The sequence below is a fragment of the Saimiri boliviensis genome, chromosome 4 (genome assembly GCF_048565385.1).
Source record: "Saimiri boliviensis isolate mSaiBol1 chromosome 4, mSaiBol1.pri, whole genome shotgun sequence".
Lineage (NCBI taxonomy): Eukaryota > Metazoa > Chordata > Mammalia > Primates > Cebidae > Saimiri > Saimiri boliviensis.
Genome location: NC_133452.1, coordinates 155,938,341 through 155,962,680, shown reverse-complemented (window position 1 = coordinate 155,962,680; position 24,340 = coordinate 155,938,341). Strand labels below are relative to the sequence as shown.

At 42.5% G+C, this 24,340-nt stretch overlaps 1 protein-coding gene across 8 annotated transcripts in view; it reads left to right on the top strand.

Annotated features, from left to right (window-relative positions):
- The first annotated feature begins 849 nt into the window (after positions 1–849).
- KIF13A (kinesin family member 13A) overlaps positions 850–24,340 on the top strand; it is a 226,989-nt gene continuing 203,498 nt past the window's right edge. For all 8 annotated transcript variants that reach the window (XM_074398485.1, XM_074398480.1, XM_074398482.1 and 5 more), the window contains exons 1-2: positions 850–1,077; positions 1,334–1,424. In XM_074398485.1, coding sequence (XP_074254586.1) covers positions 1,023–1,077; positions 1,334–1,424 — 146 coding nt within the window. In that variant the 5' untranslated portion in view covers positions 850–1,022. The remainder of the gene's footprint in view (positions 1,078–1,333; positions 1,425–24,340) is intronic.

The following is a 24,340-nucleotide window of genomic DNA, read 5'->3' as shown; positions in this document are numbered from 1 at the left end:
TTTGACTTCTGTACGCTTCAAAATGCCTGGCACTCGGTGAGCGCCCCCTAAGCACTTGTTGAACCAAACGGAATAAATCCGATTCGCCCAGTTCCGCCCTGGCAGAGAGGTCTGCGTTTGGCAGGATGACAGAATCCGTTGCTATTAAATTCTTATGTAAGAGTTAATGGCCCTCCCGGTCCACTTGACATCCCTCCCACGACAGGGGAGGCCGAGAAGGGAAGGAAGAGCACGGTTTACACACACACACACTGTTTCCGTGGGGGATTCACAGATTCATTTCTAGTCTCGGTTCACCACAGAGATCTTGAAACATCGCTGCAGGCTCCGTGTGGGACAGAGGGGGCGGCGTGCCGGGGCCCGGAGGGGAAGGCCTGGCCACCCCGCGCGGCGAGCCGCGGCCCTTCCGGCCGCCCCGGACTCCGGCTGGCAGCCGCCCCAGAAGGCGGTGTCCGGGGGGCCCCGCGGGCGCGGGTGCCGGCTCGGCCTGGGAGGTCCCCTGGGGAAACAATGCGCTCGGCCCCGGACTCCCGCCGGCCCTGAGCGCCGCGCCGCTCGCCGCTCCCCTCACTGCCGTCCCGCCGCTCCAGGGGGCGCGGCGCGCGGCGGATCCCGGCCTCTCCCGAGCCCCGGCGGGCGGCGGGCGCGGAACATGGCGGCGCGGCTCGGCCGGGGGCAGCCGCGAGGGGCCGCGGCGCTGCGCTCTGGGCCGGGGCCGCGCGGCTAGAGCGGCGCCTGGGCCCCGCGGCGAGGCCTCCTCCCCGCCCGCCGCCGCCGCCGCCGCCGCCGCCGCCGCCGCCGCGCCCCGCCCCGCGCGCCCGCCCCTCCCCGGGCCGCGGCCGTGCCCCGCGTCGCGCTCCCCCGGGATGGCCCGCGCGCCTCGGCGCTGCCTCTCGGAGCTCACGGCGGAGCGGCGGCGGCCGCGCTCGGGGGGCGCGCGGCTGCGGCGGCGGCGGCGCCGCGCGTGAGGGGCCGCCTCGGGCCGAGCGGGCGCGGCGAGCGGCCGGGCGAGCGCAGCCAACATGTCGGATACCAAGGTAAAAGTTGCCGTCCGGGTCCGGCCCATGAACCGACGAGGTGAGGAGCTTTCCGCTCGGTTTTATTCCTGCTCGGGCTGAGGGCGGGGGCGACTTTGGAAACTGCGGGGCCCGGGCGGCGAGAGCGCGGCCGGGGGCGCGGGGGCCCGGGGGCCCGGGGCGGAGGCGGTGTCCGCGCCGGCCGCGGTGCCCGGGGCGCGGTCTCCAGGCTCGGCCGCCTCCCGGGACGGAGCCCCGCGCGGGCTGGAGGCGCGGGCGCTGGACTTTGCAACGTCCCTGTCCCTCTGCGCTTTCAGAACTGGAACTGAACACCAAGTGCGTGGTGGAGATGGAAGGCAATCAGACGGTCCTGCACCCTCCTCCTTCTAACACCAAACAGGGAGAAAGGTACGGCGGGTTCCGACAGGGCGGCTGGGGAGGATCCAGCCCCGCGGGGTCCTGCAAGTTGGAGCCACGAAAACGGGAGCGCTCGGTCCTATTGTTAGGAGGGCGGCTTCAAGTTTGTCGCCCGCTCCTGTTGGAAGCGGTTGCAAGTCCAAGTTCCTCTCCTCCCTCGCCCGCTTTCCCTCCATCTAGAGCTGCGGCAGGCAGGGCACCCGGGCCACCGCCAGCACCAGTCAGCTGAGACCTGGCGGGCTGCGAGGCACCCGGAGGGAGAGGGCCGGATGGGACGCCAGAGGTGAATCGTCCAGCCGCCACATTTTACAGACAGGATAACTGAGGCCTGAGGCGCGCAGGGGACCAGCCCACGACCTCATTGTTCGTGGAACCCAGTGCCCGTGATTCTTTTGATCACTGCGGCGTTTGTTTCCTTTGGCAGAATTGTTGAGGGACAGTGTGTGTAAAATGGGAGGAAAAAAAAAAACAAAACGAAGCGAAAGAGTCTTGTAAGCTTCAGACTCAGGCTGGACTAGTTAATATCTATTTTGGTTCCTGCTGCTGAGTTGAGATAATGCCTCAATGTAATGCACGAATTTTGATTTTCAAGGAAACAAAAGTAGAGACCTGAACTGTATAGACATCGAGGGATGTTCTAAAAGGGGCTGTATTAACTAGAAGGCAACATATTTGCATTTGAAAAGTGGTAACTGTTGGATCCTTATTAATTCTGTTCTGTTCCATGCAGCAGTATGGGATAATGCCCCAAAATAATTTGAATATTTGGCATTTTTCTAGTAAGCCTCTGAGAAGAAATCGGTTGGAATTGATTCAATATAATAATGCAGTAGCTTGTAAATATCCGTATGTGAAAAAGAGGGAGAGTTTACAAAATTAATTTTCATTGGAAATGAATGAGTTTCTGTTTCTAAGAATCACCTGTTGATCGATGGACTGCAATTTAGTGAATTTCATTGTTTAGAGACTTTCATTGAAGAGAGACTCTGAAGCAGGGTTTGTGACATTATTAAGCAATGCCTCCATTCTATAATGTGTGGTGTTCAAGCTCAGTTTTGCCAAATCTGGGGAAAGAAATCATGAGGAGGTAAGATTGGGGATTCTTTGCTTTTCGTGTTGAGCATAGCAATTTTTATCCAGTTTGCAAACATTCTGCTACCTTTAGCAGATTCTGATGGTGATATTAAATAGCTCAGCTATATTTAGAATGTTGTATTTAACATTGAATGTAGTAAATATTGTACATTATACTGAATGTTGTTTGGTAATGGATGTATTTTTAGATGCATTTATAGCAGTGTAGATAATTTATTTTATGATAGTAAACTCCTTGAGTACATTAAATATTTACAGATTAAATTAGATGCCCATATCACCAACGAATGTTTTTTCCCCTCTAAATTGGATATTGTTATACTGTTTAGGGAAAAAATTCTGTTGGGTCAGATTCTTGAAAGCAGTCTGGGGTAACAGGTAGAATATTTTTTAGCTCCGGTCGTGTAGCTGCTGCTTGTTTTCCTTGTTGGTTTGGCACCTGCTCCTTGTCACTCCATAAGGAGTGCGACTGTTAGCTACTGTTTAGTGACATGAAGTGTTGTCATTTGTGAAGAGAAACAGATTTAATTTTGTGGAATTTGGATACAATCCGTAACTGTGGACAGTTGGTTCCAAATGCTAAGTAATCAGTTGATCATTTTTCAGGCTGAACCACATTAGTTACTAATCAGGATGTTTTAGGTAAAGATTTGAAGAGTGACTTCAGGATCTATTCATCTGCTTACCTAGTGGGATAGGCCCTTATCTGGAGCTATAAAAATAGCATTGAAATGTGGGTACTGTTGTGTTTTGACCTTCTGACAGATCTAATTCTTCGAGTAGCAGATGAGCTTTCTATGGGACTCTGACCTAGTACCGGTCATTTCATTTACAGACAAACTGAGGAGTCAACACAACAGTGCTCCTTGTACATTAGAATAACTGTCTTTGCACAGATGAAGACACCAAATGCATTTTTATTTTCATTATGCAGCTTGGTTTCACATTTCTCCACAGACTTTTTCCTTAAAGTAACAGTGCCTTTAAAAATAGAAAATTTCTCCCTTGGGCTCTGGGCTGATTAATTGCAACAATGTTTCATGCTATGTTTGCAAGCAATTCTGTCATTGGTTTTTAGATAGTGCTCAGGGCAGGGCAAAGGTGAAGAGTAGAATACGGAGAATGTTACTATGTTTCATATCTACAAGTTCATGGTTTGAAGTGTAAGAGGTCTTTAAATGCATACTGGCAAACCTGTGTCAAATTGAGGATTACTGTTTTTCTGAAAGTTGCAAGAAATTACCAATGAATTAACCGTGGGTAGAAATTCAAAGTTAGTGGGTGAAAGTTTTCAGTCTTACCAGTAAAAACAAGTGAGAGTGCATTGATGTCCAGGGGGGAAAAAAAAAAAAGCAGATGGTGTCGGCTTTCATCATTTCCCCATTTTACAGAACCAAAGCCAAGACTGTAGCTAGGACTAAAAGATCAGAGGACCTCTGAGGTTAAAGATGTTTGTTTTTGGTGGTGAAATTCTAATATTGTAATACATTGCATGCATCCAGGTTAGTAGTTGATATGTATACTGATCTCCATTCTGAAACATTAAGATATATGGATTTGTTTCTTAAAATACCATTGCATTGCTATCCAGGAGACATTTATGAAGTTCAGATTATTTTAGTACCATGCTTAGCATAGAGGATTCAAAGGTACTTGTGGATTCAGTACCTACACCAGAGTCACTCACCTTGGAGAGATGTGGGGAGAGAGGGGAAAAAACAGTTATAATACAATGTCGTAAATTAGGCTGGGGTATACTTTTGCCATTTCATGGACCACATAATTTTGAAATTCTCTACTTCCTTTTCTTTCTCTCCCTTGAGGCTGTGAGTTCCCTGAAGGCAGGTACCTTGTCCTACTTCTTTTTGTGCTCTTGCTCTGGCATACTGCCTGGCATGTAGCAAGGGCTTAGCAAATGTGATGGGAACATTGAGGAGGGGCTGTGGATGCTACCCAAGGTCCTGGCAAGCTGCCAAGACAGGTGCCGTTTGTGTGGTCTTATGGATGCTGAGGGTATAGGTTCACTTTTGCAAGATGAAGAGAGAGTCCTTTGCCAGTGAAAGTGAAGGCATACCTGCCACACATTGCTTCAGGGTGATTGTATGTGTGTGAGTCTGGGTGTGGAGTATGATTCAGAAACAAGACAGTTCTGGGCTGGGTGAGGTGGCTCACATCTGTAATCCCAGCACTTTGGGAGGCCAGGGGGGGCAGATCACTTGAGGCCAGGAGTTCAAGACCAGCCTGGCCAATATGGTGAAACCCTTTCTCTACTAAAAATACAAATATTAGCTGAGTGTGGTGGTGTGTGCCTATAATACCAGCTGCTCGGGAGCCTAAGGCAGGAGAATCACTTGAACCTTGGAGGTGGAGGTTGCCATGAACTGAGATCGTGCCACTGCACTCTAGCCTGGGCAGCAGAGTGAGACTGCATCTCAAAAAAAAAAAAAAAAAAAAAAAAAAAAAGAAGCAAGACAGTTCTGGGGGTGGAGTGGGTGTGGGTGAAGGGATGGAGTGAGGTGAAGGGAGTGATGCAATGAGAATCCCTAACTTGCTAAAAAGGGTGACAAACACAGTGAAACGTCTTCCTCTTCACCCCTACTATCATCTCTACTTTGCCCATCACTTCACCTCTCTGAAAATGGGTAGCCACAGTCATTTATTTCTCATGCCTTTTTTTGAGATATATATGTTCATTTTTAATATGTACAAATATATATACAAATAAGTATCTTACATATTTTAAGAAATAGCTTTGATATCTTTTAATATCAGCATATTAATACTTACTCATTCTTTTTTTTACTTCCAGTGTGAATGGTAGTGGTGGTTTTTAAAAATATAGGTGGTTGGCTTATGGGTCTGATCCCCATGACTCTTAGGAAGTGATGCTATGCTGTGAAAAGAATATAGTGCAACTTGCTTTTTACAGAAGTTTTTGTTCTTAATTATTTTATGTAAGTGAATTGTAAGGTAAGACTCCAAAATAAAGTTTATATCTAACCTACTGCATAAAAATAAAATGTTGGGCTAAATATGGGCTCTCAGTAGAAAAGTATCAAAGATTTTAGCCTCCTGTTCATTTTTTCCATATGGCGGGATGAACAATACACCTTGCAAATCATCTGAGGGAGGGTCAGTGGAAGAAAGATTCCTCTTAATCAACTTTGTAAATATTTCTAGTATAGTCACCAAAGTTGAGTATACCTATCTGAACATCTGAAATCCAAAATGCTCCAAATTCCTGGGGGCCAGGTGCGGTGGCTCATGCCTATAATCCCAGCACTTTGGGAGGCAAAGGCGGGCGGATCACCTAGAGTCAGGGGTTTGAAACCAGCCTTGCCAACATGGTGAAATCCCTTTTCTACTTTAAACAAACAAACAAACAAACAAACAAACAAACAAAAACATAAAACCACAGGCACACATCTGTAATCCCAGCTACTCAGGAGGCTGAGGCAGGAGAATCACTTGAACCTGGGAAGTGGAGGTTGCAGTGAGCCTAGATTATGCCATTGCACTCCAGCCTGAGTGACAGAGTGAGAGAGAGACCCTATCTCAAACAAACAAACAAACAAACAAACAAACAAACAAAAACCTCTCAAATCCAAAACTTTTTGAGTGCCAAGATGATGTTCAAAGGAAACACTTGCTGGAGTATTTTTTGGATTTTGGATTTTTAATTAAGTATGCTCATTTGGCAAGTATATAATGCATATATTCCAAATTCAAGAAAAATTGAAAATCTGGAATCCAAAACACTTCTGGTCCCAAGCATTTTGGATAAGGGCTGTTCGGTCTGTATATGTTGCAAGTTTTTATTTCTACGCTGGCTTCCTTGGCCATCCTAAAGGCTTCTAGGATGGTTCCTTGGCTCCAGTGTATTTATAGACCAGAGATGTAAATATTAGTGAAAGTCATACATAACTAGAAAGACAAGTCACCTAAGAAGCAGTAATATTCCACATTATACAATCACCTGTGGGACTTTGAATTGTCTTTTCTCTGTTGTTATTCTTCACTCTGCCCATATTACAGAGCTAATTGTAAGAAAGCAAAGAAAAGGGCACAGTGGCTCACCCCTGTAATCCCAGCACTTTGGGAGGCCGAGGCGGGTGGATCACGAGGTTAGGAGATGAAGACCATCCTGGCCAACATGATGAAACCCCGTCTCTACGAAAACTACAAAAATTAGCTGGGTGTGGTGGTGCATGCCTGTAGTCACAGCTACTTGGGAGGCTGAGGCAGGAAAATTACTTGAATCTGGGAGGCAGAGGTTGCAGTGAGCCAAAATTGCACCACTGCACTCCAGCCTGGTGACAGAGTGAGACTTCCTTAAAAGAAAAGAGAAAGAAAAACAAAAATGAAAAGTAATTATAATACAGTGTAGAGTGATGATTTTATGTTATTTTGTTGACAGTCGACAGTTAAAAATACACTTTACGTTAAGAATCTATGTATGTGGATAGGTATATTTTAAAGGTTCATGAAAGAAATACTCAACTATATGCAATTTCTTTTATTTTCCGTCCCCCATTAGAATTTATTTTTTAAAAAAACGATGGCAATGTCTTACTGAATTATTTCTCAACCCATTAATAAGTCACAAACTTATATTTTGAAAAACATAGAATTAGTGGGTAAGAGCTTGGACCCTGGTTTTTTTTTTTAAACCAGTGTACACAGTTTAAAGTGTGAGGTAGTTATATAATTTACGAGGCTTTGTTAAAAAATAAGAAAGAAAGAAAAAAGTCCCCCTCCATTTTTTTCTCCAGAGACAATCACTTTTAGTGGTTTTAGTTCATTATTTTGGAATTTCCCTCCCTACTTCTGAATAACATGCTGATAGTGCTGCTTTTTTATTTGGTCTCTTTGTTCTCTTTCTCTGATTTACTCTTACCTTACCCCCAAATTCTTCCCACCTGCTCCCTGTTTTCCCAATATAGTAATTTTGGTTGGATCAGTATTTACTGTTGGCATTATTTACGTGACTATATAGAACATCGTTGACGAAGAGCTATGAATTGTTCAATTAATTCTTTTCTTGTCATACAAAACTTTTTGTTTTGCCTGGAGTTAATAATTGTTTTTTATTTTTTGCTCTTTTTTTATTTTGCTTCTTTTTCTACGTGCTTATTACTTCAACATCCAAACTCTCTGCCGCTTGCCTGAATCTTTTTTGAAGACTTTCAAACATATCAGGTACTCTCTAGAGTTCCTCCTCTTAGAGACATTTCTCCTTGGCCCTTCTTACATGTTCTGTTGTGATCTGGTAGCCCTCTCTGCTTGGAGCAGTTGCCTTCCTGGGGTTTCCTGCACCATCATTCAGGGAATTTCCTTGACATCTCTTCTGTGTGAAATCTCCTGTTTTTCTATTTTCCTTCCCTTCTTGGTTTCCTGCCTCCATTTCGTAGAGCACATCCTTCAGCAGCTTCCTGAGAAAGCATGATTGCAAGGTGAAGTTTTTTGAAACTATGAAAAGTATCTCAAGTCCACCTACTCGTCTTATTGATAGTGTGGCCGTGCATTATATTCTACTTTAAAGACATTATTCCACTGTCTTTTATCTTTTACTGCTTCTGTTGAGAAGTTATTTGGGTTTCTAATCCTTTGGATGTGACCTAGTTTATTCCCTTTTGGAGTCTGTTAGAATTTTTTTTTCTTATTTTTGTGAACTCACAATAGTGGGCCTTTATGACCTAGAAACTCATGTCTTTCAGTTCTGAAAAAAAAAAAAATTACTGAATTAGTTCATTAATAAGACTTTCTCTTTGTTCTCTCTCTCTCTCTCTCTCTCTCTCTCTCTCTCTCTTTCTCTCTCTCTCTCTTTCTTTTTTTTTCCTGAAACACCTATTTGAACATGGAGTTTCCTGAACTGGTTCTCTGGTGGTTTTCTTTTTTCTTTTTACTTTTCACCTCTTGTCTTTTTGACCTACCTTTTGAGAGATTTCCTCCATTATATCTTACAAGGCTTATGTTTAATCCTTATGTTTAATTTTTCTTTTCTGCTATCACATTTTTAATTTTCAAGAGCTCTTTTTTTAGTCTCTGATTTTTTTTTTTTTTTTTTTTTTCCTTGAGATGGAGTCTTCCTCTGTTACCCAGTTTGGAGTGCAATTGCATGATCTCCGCTCACCACAACTTCTGCCTCCTGGGTTCAAGTGATTCTCCTTCCTCAGCTTCCAGAGTAGCTGGGATTACAGGCACATACCACCAGGCCTGGCTAATTTTTTTGTATTTTTGGGTAGAGATGGGGTTTCACCATGTTGGCCAGGCTGATCACGAACTCCTGATCTCATGATCTGCCCGCCTCAGCCTCCCAAAGTGCTGGGATAACAGGTGTGAGCCACAGTGCCTGGCCGTGATTTTTTTTTAAGCATCTTATTCTTGTTTCTTGGTTGTGGTATCGTCTCTATCTGAGGACATTAATGATAATTTTCTCCATATAGTCTGCTTTTTGTTTCCTCCGTAAAGCACATTGTTTTGTTTGTTTTGGTGTCTTTTATGTTAAGGACATTTCTCAGATGTAACTGTATCTCAGATCAACTCTGGGGTTTCTTCTCAGCAAGGACTGTACATGATTTATCTTTGTGTTCCCAGTGCTTTGATTCAAGAATGCCCCATACTCCAAAAGCATTTTGTAAAGTCTCTTTGCAGTTACTATTATTATTAAAAGCTTTTGTCAAATTCCTTTTCTATTGAACTTCCAACAATAAAAGCAATAATTTTCTTAAGCGCATAGATAAATGCTAGAACTGAAGGTAGTAACTGCTCTAGATAACTCAGTTACCCATATTCATAAAGATAGTTTGTTAGTACAAAAAGTTGGATTTTTTTTTTTTTTTTTTTTTAGATGGAGTCTCATTCTGTCCCTCAGGTTGGAGTGTAGTGGGGCAATCTTGGCTCATTGCAACCACTGTCCCCCAATCCTCGCCCCCCCACCTGCCACCCCATGCCACAGTGGGACTACAGTGTAGGCTCCCAAGTAGTTGGGACTGCAGGTGTGCACCACCACGCCTGGCTGATTTTTATATTTTTAGCAGAGACAGGGTTTTGCTGCGTTGGCCAGGCTGTTTTGAAACTGCTGGTGTCAAGTGGCCTCCTGGTCCACCCTCCTCACCCTCCCAAAGTGCTGGAATTACAGGTATGAACTGCCATACCTGGCTGGAAAATTTTTGAAAATCATACTTTTTGCATCACTGTTGCAAAAATTGTAGTGAAGAAATTGTTTTGTCCTCTTTAGAAAGGTGTATGTTTATTGTGCTGAAGGAAAAATGCCATGTTATTATATCATTTATCTTACATCTTTCCAGAATAGTACCAAAATGGCTGGTTTCCATATTTAAGTAGGAGAGAGGACATGGCAAAAATGATTTTGGAAGGGCAGGAGTAACAAGATGGTGGTATTCAAACTTGAATGTGCATCAGAATCACCTGGAAGGTCCCACCTGAAAGGTTCTGTTTTGGTAGGCCTATGGGAGCTTGGGAATGTGCATTTCTTTTTTTTTTTTTTTTTTTCTTTTTGAGATGGAGTTTAGCTCTGTTGCCCAGTCTGGAGTGCAGTGATCTCAGTTCACTGCAACCTCTGCTTTCCACATTCAAGCAATTCTCCTAACTCAGCCTCCTGAGTAGCTGGGATTACAGGCACCTGCCACCATGCCCGGCTAATTTATTATTTTTTTAGTGGAGATGGGGTTTCACCATGTTGGCCAGGCTGTTCTCGAACTCTTTACCTCAAGTGATCTGCCTGCCTCTTCCTCCCAAAGTGCTGGGATTACAGGTGTGAGACACTGCACCCAGCCAGGAATATGCATTTATAACAAGCTCCCAGGTGATGATGGTGGTAGCTCAGGACCAGCCTTTGAGAACTGCTAATCTAGACCAGTAGCACTGTCCAGTAGAATTTTCTGAGATGATGGAAAGGTTCCATATCTTCACTGTCCAATATGGCAGACACTGGCCATATGTGATCATTGAGCACTTGAAATGTGACTGGGATGATCAAGGAATTTAAATTGTATTTTCATTAATTTAAATTTAAACAGCTATATGTGGCCAGTATATTAAACAGCATGGGTCTGGACTTTGGTTCTCAACCTTGGCTGCATCATAGAATTGCCTGGGGTGCTTTAAAAATAGACGCCTGGGTCCTACCCCCAGAGATTCTCATTTAATTGGGCTGTAGTGCACCTTGGACACTAGGATTTAAAAAAAAAAAAAAAAAAAAAAAAAAATCTTCCCAGGTGTTTCAGTTACTATTATTGCTTAACAAACTACTCTAAAACTTAGTGGTCTAAAAAAACCCCATTTTATTATACCTATAAATTCTGTAGGTTAGGAATCTGAACAGGACAAAGTGGATATGACTTGTCTTTGCTCCACAGTGTCTGAGGGTATAGCCATCCAAAGGTTAGACCAGGTTGAATGCCCAAGACTGTTAATGTACATGGTTGACTGTTGATTCTCATGCGTGGCCAACGTTGAAAACCATTGGTCTAGTGAGTTCCCAGCGTAAGGACTCTGTAAGTAGATGTATTTAATTAAAGCGCATCTTGCTATTTGTTTCTACTTGAATTACAGTAAAGGGGAAAGAATTACCTAACTTATCTAGATGCAAGGTACTTGCCTATCCCTCACCTGATACTGACTTGTTAGGAAGCACAGGTTCTTTTTCAGGTTTCTGGTTTGAGAGTTGTGGGCCCCAGTTCCCGGCTTCCAGTCCTATAATGATGTGGCATTTCCAGCAAAGCCATGGGAATCCTATCCATGCAGAGGTTCCAGTCTGAGCTATGGAGAAGCAGCATGGCATGGTGAACTGTGGGAAGTTGGGTGCTGTCTGCTTCTGCCACTGATTTGGTCTGGATCTTTGGGATAGCTGTTGATCCTTTTGCAGCTAGGTTTCTTCATGTGTAAAACTGAGGGCTAGATAAGATAGTCTGTAAGGGTTTTTTTCTTTAAGTCATAATGTTCAGATTTATCCTAACTGTACTTAGATACAGAGTTGAGTCAAATAGAGTAAGTAGGTAACATTTACAGGAGCTGAAATGGGTTGCATTTTAATTTACTGCTTGCCAGGGTGTTAGCTGAACTGAAGAGGTCAGGGTCACCATTCTTGGGAGGCTTGGTTTGCACGAAGTAGCTATTGTGAGAATGGAAGGTGTCAAATGAAATAAAGCAGCCTCTTGAAGTCTTTATCAGCTAGCTGAGAATCCTGGGTTCCTTACAGGCGTAATACATGCCTCCTTAGTTGGCTTGGGTAGTAGCGTTTGCCTGTGTCTCCAGAACATTATAACAAAGTCATCTGAGTTGAATCTTTTAATTAGTCTTCATCTTATACAGTTGTGTTCTTTGTGGGACCCAGTGATTTTTAAGCTGTTTTCTTAAAGGTACACAGCGGTTTTATGCAACAAGTATGTATGTATGGGAGTAGAGAAATGACATTTATTGTTGGTTTAGAGCAGGCGTCCCCAAACTTTTTACACAGGGGGCCAGTTCACTGTCCCTCAGACTGTTGGAGGGCCGCCACATACTGTGCTCCTCTCACTGACCACCAATGAAACAGGTGCCCCTTCCTGAAGTGCGGTTGGAGACCGGATAAATGGCCTCAGGGAGCCGCATGCAGCCCCCGGGCTGTAGTTTAGGGATGCCTGGTTTAGAACTTCCTTGGGCATCATGTTTTGTTTCTGAGGGTTCTGTTACAACCCTGCCACACTCCAGTTAATCTCTAATATTTCCAGTCTTCCACTGCGGGATGAACTCAGGTTAGTGTGTCTGTGTCTCTGGTTTATGCCCTCTTCCCCTTTCTTTCAAAAGCGGAGTAGTTATTGATTCCATGGGGCCTCTTCAGGGTCTGATCTGTAGGTGTGATGAATTGGCTACTGTTAGAAGAGGCTTGAGGGAAACGTCTCTTTGTAGTTCCCTAAGGGGAAAAAGTTTGGAGCCTTGTTTTTGTTTTTGTTTTTGTTTTTCCTTCTCTCTCAAAGACAAGGAACAGGAAGGAAGCCTATGAGGAAAGGGAAGCTTTGCTGTTTGTTGTTGACCCTTTGTGTTGTCTTGGGGAGACACTCCCTGGACTGCACATCCACCACGAATGGCCGTAAATATTTCTGTATCTCAAGCTGGAGCCTCAGGAAAACCAGAAAGCACTTGCATAGGCATCCCTTGCAAGTATTGAAAAGATCTTTCCCAGATTTTGGAAGGGCCACATAACAATAAACCCACGTATAGTTTGCTGAACAAGTTAGCAAGCCTTTAAACATACTCACCTTCTACTCTGGTGTTTAATAAAACAAGTGCTTGGAAGTGATGCCTTTGGTGCCCACCTGTCTATTATCCCAGCTCAAGAGAGAATGTGTAAAGATTTATAGCTGAACTTCCAGTTGTAATTGGAGCTTTGTAATTGTAAGGTTTTTAAATGGAATACAGTTTTTGGTTTTGTTTTGCCTTTCTGCTCTCTAACTACTTCTATTTATACAGTTAATGAAAGTTTAGTATTCACTATACAAATTGTAACAGGGAATGGTTACATTATGACATTGAAGAAGATCCTTAAAATTACTTGCTTCAAGGATAATGTTTTGAATAAAGAGGGCGGAGGATGGTAGTGGGAAAGGTGTATCAAGATAATGGTGTTAAATTTGAGCAGCCTTATCCACTTTTAAGCATCTGCTTTTTGGATCTAGACTTACAAAGAGTTACGGTACAGATAAGTAACATTAGCACGGTAATGTCTCTTTAAGTTTTTTGAAGCCTTGAAGTATTGTTGGCTTTGATGGAATAGTATTCCTCTTTCTTGGATTATAGTCTAGTCTACATTTTTATAGTGAATTATGCATTGGAAATAGTTTCCAAAACTGATGGTCTACTGTAATCCTTAAGGGTTTTGTTTGTTTGTTTGTTTGTTTTTTAGAAGGAATCTCACTCTGTCACCTGGGCTGAAGTACAGTGGCACCATCTAGGCTCACTGCAACCTCCGCCTCACAGGTTGAAGTGATTCTCCTGCCTCAGCCTCCCGAGTAGCTGGGATTACAGGTGCCCATCACTACGCCCAGCTAAGTTTTTGTATTTTTAGTAGAGACGGGGTTTCATCATGTTGGCCAGGATGGTCTCAATCTCTTGACCTTGTGGTCTGCCCACCTCAGACTCCCAAAGTGCTGGGATTACAGGCGTAAGCCACCATGCCTGGCAGGCCTTTTTTTTTTTTTTTTTTTTTTTTTTTTTTTGAGTTCTCTAGCCAGATTCCTATTTAACTAGTTGTGCTTTTTTTTCTCCCCCAAGAGAGACAGTTAGCTGCACTTGCTCATTGGTTCCCAGACCTAAGGATTTTAAAAGACAGTAAAAATAAAAATTTGGATAAACAGAGAGTTCCCAACTTCTTTTAAATATATCAAGTAATCCTGCCAAAATGAAAGCAAGCCGGGAGTGGTGATTCACTCCTGTAGTCTCAACTCTTTGGGAGGCAGAGGTTGGAGGATCCCTTGGGCCCAGGAGCTTGAGACCAGCCTGGGAAACATGGCAAAACCCCATCTCTACAAAAAAGAAAAAAATTAGCCGGGTGTGGTGGTATGCACCTATAGTCCCAGCTAGGTACAGGGCTAAAATGGGAGGATTGCTTGAACACAGAAGTTCTAGGCTGCAGTGAGCCGTGATTATGCCACTGTACTCCAGCCTGGGTGACAGAGTGAGACCCTGTCTCAAAAAAAAAAAAAAAAGCACAACTAAATCTTAATATTTTATTATAAAATAAAGGCCAGCTTAACACCAGAATAGAAGAAAGGACACAATCTCAGAATTTAAACCTTGGATGCATTTAATTTTGTGAAGTCACCCATTAATTATCTCTTTTCCTGGAAATTGATGGAAATATCATCATAGCTATGTGAGCCCTGAGCTGTGAAGTGTGGTTAGATGTCCCTGGTGTCTGCGATGTCTCATAGTACATCAGCTATTGGAGTTCTGAGCATCTTGGGTCCTTCAGGCCAGATCATACTATGAATCACTAAAGGATGTTTTCCCTTAAAAGTTGACCAGTCTCTGTTATTTGTGTGTACACTGAATTTTTTGAGTGATAGGCTACATCTTTTTCTTTTTTGTATTTCGATGTATTGAAATAACTTCACCAATCATTTTAAAGTTAGCCTAAATAAAATTGAAATTTGTAAAAGTGTTGTAAATTACTTTGTTTCAGCTTTTCCCCTGGAAATCTCTTATTTGCCTTTTGTACTGTTTTGATATTTACCTGTTGAGTATAAATAGGTAGTTTTATAAAACACTATCAAGTGTTGTGACTAAGAGTATGCTCTCTGGAGACAAATTACTCAGATGAATGGATATAAGGCTTTTAAGTGGTTATAACCTGTGACTGTTCAGTACTTCTGTCAGAGCCTATCACCAACATCCTTAGAAAGAATTTAGTAAATAAGAGGATTAGGGAAAAGGAGGTGCTTGTCATGAACACTTATGGCCAGGACTATCCAGGATGCAGATATTTAAGTCACATATTGCATTAAGATTAGTAAAGAAAGAAAGCAGTTGGGGAAAGAAGAAAAGGAAAAGAAAACTACCTGGTAATTGAAGCTGGCAAATTGCTGGAAGCATGTAACCGATCTGAAATCTATTTACTTTCACACAGTCATTGGATCTCCTCTCTCAGCATCCTGATATATATATTTTTAATATTTTTAGTAGAGACAACATTTCACCATGTTGACCAGGCTAGTCTCAAACTCCTGGCCTCAAGTGATCTGCCTGCCTTGGCATTCCAAAGTGTTGGGATTACAGGCATGAGTCACCATGCCTGGCCTGCTTTTATGTATTTCTATACATAAAAACTTAAATTTTTGTATGCAAAAACCTAAATAAATAAGTGGATCAAAAACTGTTCTAAGAAAGCATGTATCAATTCCTTATTTAAGAAAACACAAATAAATATACAGGCATTTAAGTTTGTATGGTATATTTTAAAACTTTTTAAACACAATTCAAAGGAAACTAGAATGTTTCTATTAAATATATTTTCCAAATTTTGGTTGGTCAGCAAATGAATGCCAAAAACCAAAAGATTTCCAAAGTTAACAGTTCTGGAGTAAAATATATTCACGTAAATGATGCCAGAGACCTAAATATGCAAGTAAAAATATTTCTCTATTCTGAATTTTAACAGAGAGGCCATCAAGTTCATCCTGTCCAGTATGGTAAACCTTGGAACGAGAGTCCCCAGCATAAGTTTGGTGACTATAAAGTCAGTTGCCTCAGGAAGAAAAATAAAAGTACAGAAACCTAATATTATTGAACACAGTGTGTCACTAGCTTCAGCCAATCATTTCCTCAGAAATCATTTATGACTAAGTAGTGTTGGCAGTCTATGAATCCCCTATGCTAACTAAAGCCTTAGTAACCTTATATCCAATTAATATAAATATAATTAAGTTGTACAACAAACATTTAGTGAGTATATACCATGTTTAAGATGGCAAAGGGCCAGCTCCCAATAACTAGAGTACAAAGCAGGAGATACCACAATTGGAGGTAGAGCCTCCAGCCATGTGGTCAAAATCTGTTGCTCCAAATAAAAATAGTGACCAGTTCCATGTCTGCAAAGAATCTGTGCAAATGGCTTATCACACCCTCTAGACTGTAAACTCCTTGAGAGCAGAGTTCCTTGTCTTATTTATCTTTTGTTTCTTCTCTCTTCCTTTCTCTGAGCAGCTAGCACATGCCTCGTACATTGTAAGTGCCTTGTAGATATCTTATAGTTGAACACAATGAAAGATATTATATAGACTTTATAAGAGTTGTGCCTAGGTAGATGAGTCTGTGGGTAGAGAGTCCTTAGGCTGTCTGTCACATCAGTGGTAGTTCTAGTGCTTCTAGTCTGGGCCCTCTGAGACCTCTAATTTCTGCCTTAAGTTGTTACATGATGATAGCCTTGTGCTGTCATGTGGCTTTTAGGGGTAATGGCAACACAAATGTAGCTCTAGACCAGGCATCCCCAAACTATGGCCTGCGGGCCGCATGCAGCCCCCTGAGGCCATTTATCCAGCCCCCCACCGCACTTCAGGAAGGGGCACCTCTTTCATTGGTGGTCAGTGAGAGGAGCACAGTATGTGGCGGCCCTCCAACGGTCTGAGGGACAGTGAACCGGCCCCCTGTGTAAAAAGTTTGGGGACGCCTGCTCTAGACCCTTACAGCTTTGGCTGCCACTGCCTTGGGCTGACAGGCAGAGGCTTAAATGAGATATCTTAAATGAGATAAGTAGTGGTTGACCCAGCCAGGAGGTTGCCAGTCTTTGACAGAGTTCACATTTTTAACGTTCACTGCACAACCTGTGTAGCACCATTAGCTGCAGATTCTGTGCAGGTAACTAGTGGAAGAGAATTCCATCTTCAGCAAAGTTGTGCGGTCGGATGGTTTCATTTCCTATACTGCCAGAGCTATACACCTAGAGCTGGTGCGTGGTCCCAGACTAGATGGGTGGACCCTACACCAACCTGACGTAGTTGGCATTCCTGTGAGTTAGCATGAGAAGTTGTTTCTCCTGTGATCATAGGGAGAGAGCTGGAGTGAAAGAACTGAGAGAAAGGAGAGATATGGGTGGATTGCCAGTGCACCTTCTTCCACCTGCACCTGGAGTCCATTGCTCTGTGAATCTGGGACAGCCCTGTGAGTGGCAGGGGCTGCTGGCCTGCTTACTCTTCTTTCTCCTGGTGAGTAAGGGCATCTCTGGGTACTTTCATTCTCTGGTTCCTAATTGGCTGTTGGGTTAATTCTGCATCTTCCGTTTGTGGCAGTTTTCAACATTTTTTTTTTTTCCACTGCAGGACATGTGTCAAATAATGTGCCTAAGTTTGTCAGTTCCCCAGGGGTTCTCAGCATTGTGGGCAGTTCTCAGAATGCCATCCAAAAAGTATATTGGGTTGGAAGTCATGTGAAGATGGCAGTCTACAGGGGATAACGTCGAATCTGTTTTTATTTATATTTTTAAATAAGCCATTTGCAGGCTTTATTAAGCATTTATTAAGACCTTCATAGACTTTATTAAGTAAGCTTTTACAGACTTATTTAATGAGCACCTTATTAACAAGTTACTTGTGATACATCTCACAGTGATTGCCAAACGTCAGCGGGTCCGAGTCCCTTAGCTGAGCCTTCTTGGTTCAGAACTCGGAGCTGAAAGGCAGACGGCTCAGTAGCTGGCCACTTGAGAGCAGGAGGAAACGTAGCAGTGCAGGTCTTTCCTTTGGGGAGTAAAAGACTGGAAGCAGCTTATACAAAGTTGTTGCTGATAGCAGTCTGTGTGGGGAGGCATCTTATGACTCTGGAGATGGATAACCAGGCATCTCTGCTCTTGCAGAACGTACGCTCTTCCAAAAAGGCTTCAGATAGTTTTCTCTGCCTTAGAGAAATTTAGTTTTTCATTCTTGAACAATTATGCATGTGATGAGTTCTGTCTTTCCTTATTCATAAGAACTTTGTTTTTAACATAACTTTTTTCTCATGATAAATATGTCCATTCACTGTTGAACACCTTGAAAATATAAGATATTAGAGATAAAATACAATTTACTCATTCTTTTAACATTGTGATGCATTTTCCTTTTTCTGTGCTTGGTAGTTTATATGATTGAGTGAATAACTACTTATTTTTTTTTAAGATTATGAAAACACAACAATTGTATATTGCCTCGAGGCAGTAGCACTGTCTAAAAATGTACGGCACTAGGTTCAGCTGAGGTTGAATCCAAGTCAAAGTTCTGTCTTGTTGACATTTTCTGTTTTGCTTTATCTTTAACATCTTCCTTCACCAAAATTTTTCTCTCCTCACATTATTTTTCCCCTGAGAAAGTGCTTAGAACTAAAAGGGAATAGAGTGTCTACTGAACCAAGTTAGGTACTACTGAAATATTTGGAATTTGCTTTCCCTAATTAAGGAAGCAACATTAGGAGCATTAACTGTGGAGCCCGGGCTCCCTCAGCCAATCTTGGCACCTGCACTTCCCAGCTGGGTGATTTTGGGCATACTGCTTAACCTCACTGTGCTTTAATTTTCAACTTCATGTAAAATAGATAATGTACTTTGAATATTTACAGCAAATACTCAAAAAGTGTTAGCTATTTTTCTTAGTGTGTGTTGTTATGGTTCATGCAATAATAAAAACCATAAGACAGAAAGATAAAGCTGAAGTAATGAGACACATAATGATAACAAAAACATTTTTTGATACATTTCTCAAAATTATCTGATGGGAAGGATGTGGTCAAGTGAATCCATGCTGATCCATGTTGAAACCATCAAACACTGTGTTGTGTTGGGATTAGATCTAGAAGATGCTCTACTTATTCACTCCTCCTCTCTTCTTAATGCTTAGATTGTTGTAGTTGACCAGTAAGAGTTTTCTAAATCATGGTTTTTTATTTTATTTTATTTTTTCCATTAGAACTTTTGAAAGACTCCTGCTCAATGTCAGGAAAAAAAAAAAAAGTCCAGACTCTTGAATACTTACTGTTTCAAGATATTAAATCTCTTTAGGGGAAAAGGATATTAGAGACAAATTCTAATGGGTCTGCCAGGGTAGTCTCACGGGTACTAAAGTTGCTATGTTAGGCCACTTTAGGGATGAAAATTAAAAATAACACATACACAGAAACATAATTTTTATGAGTTGACTTTGATAATTTTCATTTTAGCCTTACTTTTGGTTTGTTTGTTTTGAGACAGAATCTCACTCTGTCACCCAGACTGGAATGCAGTGGTATGATCTTTGCTCACTGCAACATTTGCCTCCCAGGTTCAAGCAATTCTCATGCCTCAACCTCCCCGGTAGCTGGAATTGCAGGCACACACTATTATGTCCAGGTAATTTTCATATTTTTCGTAGAGATGGGGTTTTGCCATGTTGGCCAGGCTGGTATTGAACTCCTGACCTCAAGTGAACTCATGGCCTCAAGTGATCCTCCTGCCTCCACCTCCCAAAGTGCTGGGAGAAGGTGTGAGCCAGGGCTCCCAGCCCTATTTTAGCCTTACTTTTATCCAATCACCTACCTATTTGAGGAATAAATTAAGATTGCACTTCTTTGTAATTTTACAAGCAAGTAATTTGATGGGTTTGTGGTTTTTCCTTAATCTAAAATTATAACTAAAGGTAATACGTTATCTATCACCAAAAAGACAAACCAAAAATAAAATAGCAAGGTCAAGATCAACCCGGTTAAGTAATAAGATTTAACATCACACATATCTTTATTGCTATGCCCTGAAAACATCTCACTAATGAAGCACAGTTAAATTGCTTTGTTTTGAGTCACTTGTAATAATTTATTTTCCTTCCTGCTGCTAAAAAGAGAATGGAACTTTTGACTCAGTAAAAGCTTTGTGAAATTTTGTAAGGATTAGAGAACTATTTCTGCATGTGAACTCTGCGTTTCTCTCAGTAATTATTGAAATACTGGTCATCAAACTGGTCTGTGGGAGATTTGAATCAAATACAACAAAAGCCTTATTCATCTCTACCTATGATTTTTCATATTGGAATACTATTCTTATAAAGTTTTAGATGGTTTATATGGTTAGTCTTGGTGGAAACAACACTTATTTATTACCTATGTAAATTTGTAGACAGAATATATCAAAAGATTAAACACGATTAGGATGTCTAAACATGATACTAAGAACAATTAGAGAAAATTAATCCAGACTTCTTGGGAAGCTTGCTATCTTTTTATTTGGGACAAATGTGTTTCCTTTGAGTTTAAAAATCCTGGCCTGGGGAGGTGGCTCACGCCTTAATCTCGTAGATGCTGAGGTGCGTGGATCACTTGAGGCCAGGAGTTTGAGACTAGCCTGGCCAACTTGGTGAAACCCCATCTCTACTACATATAAATAGCTGAATGTGGTGGCCGGCACCTATAATCCAGCTACTCAGGAGGTAGAGGCAGGAAAATTGCTTGAACCTGGGAGGTGGAAGTTACAGTGAGCTGAGATCACACCACTGCACTTCAGTGTGGGCAACAGAGAGAATCCCTCTCAAAAAGACAAAAGTTTCAGCATTCTAAAAGCATTTATCTAGGTTAAAATCAAGACAACTGTGAAGTTCTGCTGCCCTAAGCCCGTGAAAAATTTGCCAGACTAGTATCATTTTTGTCTGATTTTATATGTTTTTACAAAAAAAGAGAAAAGCCTTTAGTCTTCTTTCTCTTCTACAAAGCGGCATTGGTGCCTGCTCATTTTGATAGGATTTCACCTACGTATTCTTCCTCACAGACATTTTCTACTGTTTTTATAAAGTTGATAACACTGACTTTTCTACTGATTTTTATAAATTTGATTTACTTATATTTTATCCAATGATTGGGTTTAGTATATATTTTAATCTTTGCTTTTTAAAATAAATACATTTGAGGGCAGTAAAGTACAGTTACTTGATGTCAACTTTCAAGAGCCACAGGCAAGATTTATTACAACATCCTTTTAGGCCAGTGAGTGATTTTGTAAAAAGTAGAAATTTGGTCTTTTCTGATTATCATTTGCATTTTTCAGGGGTGTTTTGTAGAAATTAGGGAAATGTCTATGGTATGAGTTGCTACAAGAGAAGAAAAAGAGTTAATGGAGCTGATTTCCTCTAAATGGAATAATTAGTTCTTGGATAATGTACTTTAAAATTAACCTTTTTGAGGGGTATGGGTGTGTGTGGGTGTGGGTGTTTAGAGACAGGGTCTCATTCTGTCCACCCAGGTGGAGTGCAGTGGCGTGATCATAGCTCACCGTAACTACAAACTCCTGGAATCAAGCTGTCCTCCTGCCTGAGACCTCCAAAGTGCTAGGATTACAAGCATGAGTCATTGTGCCTAGCTGAGGTGTAAATTCATCTACAATAAAATGCACCTATTTTAAGGGTACCTGTTCTTGAGTTTTTACAATTGTGTATACCTGATTAACCACTGTCACCATTAAGATATAGAACATATTGGCTGGGCATGGTGGCTCATGCCTGTAATCCCAGCACTTTGGGAGGCCAAGGCGGGTGGATCACGAGGTCAGGAGTTCAAGACCAGCTTGGCCAACATGGTGAAACCTGGTCTCTACTAAAAATACAAAATTAGCCAGGCGTGGTGGGGCATGCCTGTAATCCCAACTATGTGGGGGCCTGAAGCAGGAGAATATTTGGAACCCAGGAGGCAGAGGTTGCAGTGAGCTGAGATCATGCCATTGCACTCCAGCCTGGGCAACAGAGCAAGACAATTTCTCAAAAGAAAAAAAATACAGAACATATCTATCCTCCAAATCTGATGACCACAAAAGGGATAGACAGATATCCCTTTTGTAGTCATCAGTAATATATATATTTTTCATATTGTAAGACCTTATCTATTCATGTTACTTCATATGACACTTTTTTTTTTTTTTTTTTTGAGATGGAGTTTTGCTTTTGTTGCCCAGGCTGGAGTGCAATGGCATGATCTTGGCTCACTGCAGCCTCTACCTCACAGATTCAAGCAGTTCTTCTGCCTCAGCCTCCTGAGTAGCTGGAATTCTTTTTTATTTTTAGTAGAGACGGAGCTTTGCCGTGTTGACCAGGCTGGTCTCGAACTTCTGACCTCAGGCAATCCACCAGCCTGGGTCTCCCAAAGTGCTGGGATTACAGACGTGAGCCACTGCACCTGGCCTTTCACATGACACTTTTCCTCCGTCATCCTACTTTCACTGGTCACAACATTTAAAGAGAAGCAAAATTCTTTCATGCCTAGACCCTCTGGTTATGTAATTATCATCATATGGGATAAATGATTATGTTTATGCACTTTGAGTTTCCAGTGTGGTGGGAGAGGGGACAGACAGATCTGCAGTCTAAAGGACTGAATCAGATGCATCTGAATAAGAAACTTTGGGTCTGGCTGGTAATATCAGCTTGATTCTATTTACTGCATTGTCATTAATAAGCCAGAACTAATTGGAGAAATAAAATTTGAGTCAAGCATGAGGAAGATTCCATTTAAATGGAAAGGTGTAGATTGGCTGTGTTACACCTCCAACACATGGAAGCTAAGAGGAAAGGGGGTGGGGGAGGGGGAGGGGGAAGGAAAGGGGGAGGGAGGAAGGGGAGAAGGGGAGGGGGAGGGGAGAAGGGGAGGGGGAGGGGCGAAGGGGAGGGGGGAGGGAGGGGGAGGGAGGGAGAGAGAGAGAGGAGGGAGGGAGAGAGAGAGAGAGAAGAGAGAGAGAGAGAGAGAGAGAGAGAGAGAGAGAAGAGAGAGAAAGAAACGAACCACAGGAATTTGTCTGGCCAGAGTAGGTACAACAGAAGTACTCTGTGGCTGAGCTGTCTCGGGGTGCCTGTGGGTGACATCCAGACTCAGGCCGACTTGCACTCGGCCCCCACACCAGCATCAGCTGTTCATGAGGGCAGGGCCAGTACAGATGGCTGTGACCTGCCCCACCCTCTTTCAAGCGGGGCCTCTCTGGCTGCCGCCTCTTCCTGGCTGTGCTCATCTCTGTGGTTCGTGTCCTCTGTTCCCTCCCTCGCCACTTGCCTGTACACATTTTTCTCCTCCACTTTTTTTTAATGATCTGTCTTGTGACTTACTGCTTCTTCTCCTCAGCCTTTGCAACAAAAGCTTGACCTTTTATGGACATTTCAAGCCTGTTCTTCAATTTATTACCTTTTTTTTTTTTTTTTTTTTTTTTTTTGAGATGGAGTCTTCTTCTGTCATCCAGGCTGGAGTGCAGTGGCGCAATCTCAGCTCACGGCAATCTGTGCCTCCCACGTTCAGTTCTCTTGCCCCGGCCTCCTGAGTAGCTGGAATTATAGGCATGCACCACCACAGCCATCTACTTTTTCTAGTTTTAGTAGAAATGGGGTTTCACCATATTGGCCAGGTTGGTTTCCAACTCCTGACCTCAGGTGATCCACCCCTCTTGGCCTCCCAAAGTGCTGAGATTACGGGCGTGAACCACCATACCTGGCCTATTACCATATTTTCAATGTACCTAAAATACCATCAATTATAAGACGCACTGGCATTTAGGTGCCACACAAAAGAAAGAAAAATCTTGCCAGTTGAACTATTAAACCTTGATTGTCAAATGTATCCCAATTCTGAAATATTAATTTGTAGAAAATAAACAATATTACCAGCCAAACATAGAGCACCCTAGAACACAGACAAACACTGGGCGGGCTTACGGGATGATATCCCCAGTAAAGGGAGAATCAGAGAAGAATTTGAAACTAGAGGTAAGATACATAGTATGCGCTGTAATCTATGTAGTTGCTGGAGGTGGATTTGTATTTGGCTGGAGGATCCTAGAAGCCTGTGCAAACAGGAAAATACTGTTAAACAATTGTATATAAGAAGAAAACAAGCTAGTTCCTCAAAAAGAACATAGCTATTCTGTTTACTAAGCCCTGGGTGAAGTATCTTTCTGTCCTCTTACGGTGTGATTTAGAGTATGATAACTTCAATAATATCTCTCTCATAAATACAGTTACTGGGCTATTTTGTTTAATGTCAAATTTATGGTAGTCAGTTGGTAAATATTAAAAGTGAAGTTTGGGGCCGGGTACAGTGGCTCACACCTGTAATCCCAGCTCTTTGGGAGGCCGAGGCAGGTGGATCACGAGGTCAAGAGATCGAGACCATCCTGGTCAACATGGTGAAACCCTGTGTCTACTAAAAATACAAAAAATTAGCGGGGCATGGTGGCACGTACCTGTAATCCCAGCTACTCAGGAGGCGGAGGCAGGAGAATTACCTGTATCCAAGAGGCAGAGGTTGCGGTGAGCTGAGATCGCACCATTGCACTCCAGCCTGGGTAACGAGTG